Source organism: Sinocyclocheilus grahami, unplaced genomic scaffold, assembly GCF_001515645.1.
Source record: "Sinocyclocheilus grahami isolate Dianchi unplaced genomic scaffold, SAMN03320097.WGS_v1.1 scaffold426.1, whole genome shotgun sequence".
NCBI classification, from domain to species: Eukaryota; Metazoa; Chordata; class Actinopteri; order Cypriniformes; family Cyprinidae; genus Sinocyclocheilus; species Sinocyclocheilus grahami.
The window spans coordinates 358213-358957 of record NW_015505605.1 but is presented as its reverse complement, the minus strand read 5'-3'; the positions used below and the strand labels follow the sequence as shown (position 1 = coordinate 358957).

Here is a 745-nt window from a genome sequence, read left to right as displayed (position 1 = left end):
CTACATTTCTCCAAATCTGTTCTGATCAAGAAACAAACTCATCTATATCTTGTATGGCCTATATCCTCTCCATTTACTACTGAGGGTGAGTAAATACTCAGCAGATTTCCATTTTTGTGTGAACTATTCCTTTAACAGTAAGAAAGTGTACCTTATATGTTTTCTTTCTTCATAACGTTTCACCTTTAATTTCCAGTGTCCCAGTCAAAGAAGAATCAAGCTACTTTGTGCGAGTGTACACCGAACCACTGCTGGTAAATCTACCCACGCCTGACTTCAGCATGCCCTACAACGTCATCTGCCTCACCTGCACGGTGGTCGCGGTGGGCTACGGCTCCTTTTACAACTTGCTGACCCGCACCTTCCAGGTGGATGAACCGAGCCTACCGCTGGCGAAGCGATTGGCCAACCTCATCCGTCGCATAAGGGGAGTGCCACTGCTGGCCTAAACTGCCGAGAGCAGGTTTGCTGCCTGAAATGTCCATATTAGGCAGCGGAGAGCATCATGGTGCTTAAACGGCAGCTGCTGGAGTTTTAAGATGCTTTTCAGCCCTGGAAAGACTCATTGCCAAGTGACTGTTCTGAACTTCTGTTGAACAAATGAGCTGCCAAGATGGATTAACCTCCTTTTTATGTTTTGTTTTGTTTGGGTTTTGTTTTTTGAGTCGAATAAGCAAAGCTTAGCCACCTTCTTATGTTTTGTTTTGTTTTGTTTTGTTTTGTTTGTTTTCTGAGTCACATAAGC

At 44.2% G+C, this 745-nt stretch overlaps 1 protein-coding gene across 1 annotated transcript in view; it reads left to right on the top strand.

Moving 5' to 3' along the window:
* The window catches only part of pigt (phosphatidylinositol glycan anchor biosynthesis, class T), a 7150-nt gene extending 6411 nt beyond the window's left edge, over positions 1 to 739 (top strand). The window contains exon 12 of the mRNA XM_016233147.1: positions 197 to 739. Coding sequence (XP_016088633.1) covers positions 197 to 449 — 253 coding nt within the window. The 3' untranslated portion in view covers positions 450 to 739. The remainder of the gene's footprint in view (positions 1 to 196) is intronic.
* Positions 740 to 745: the final 6 nt, after the last annotated feature.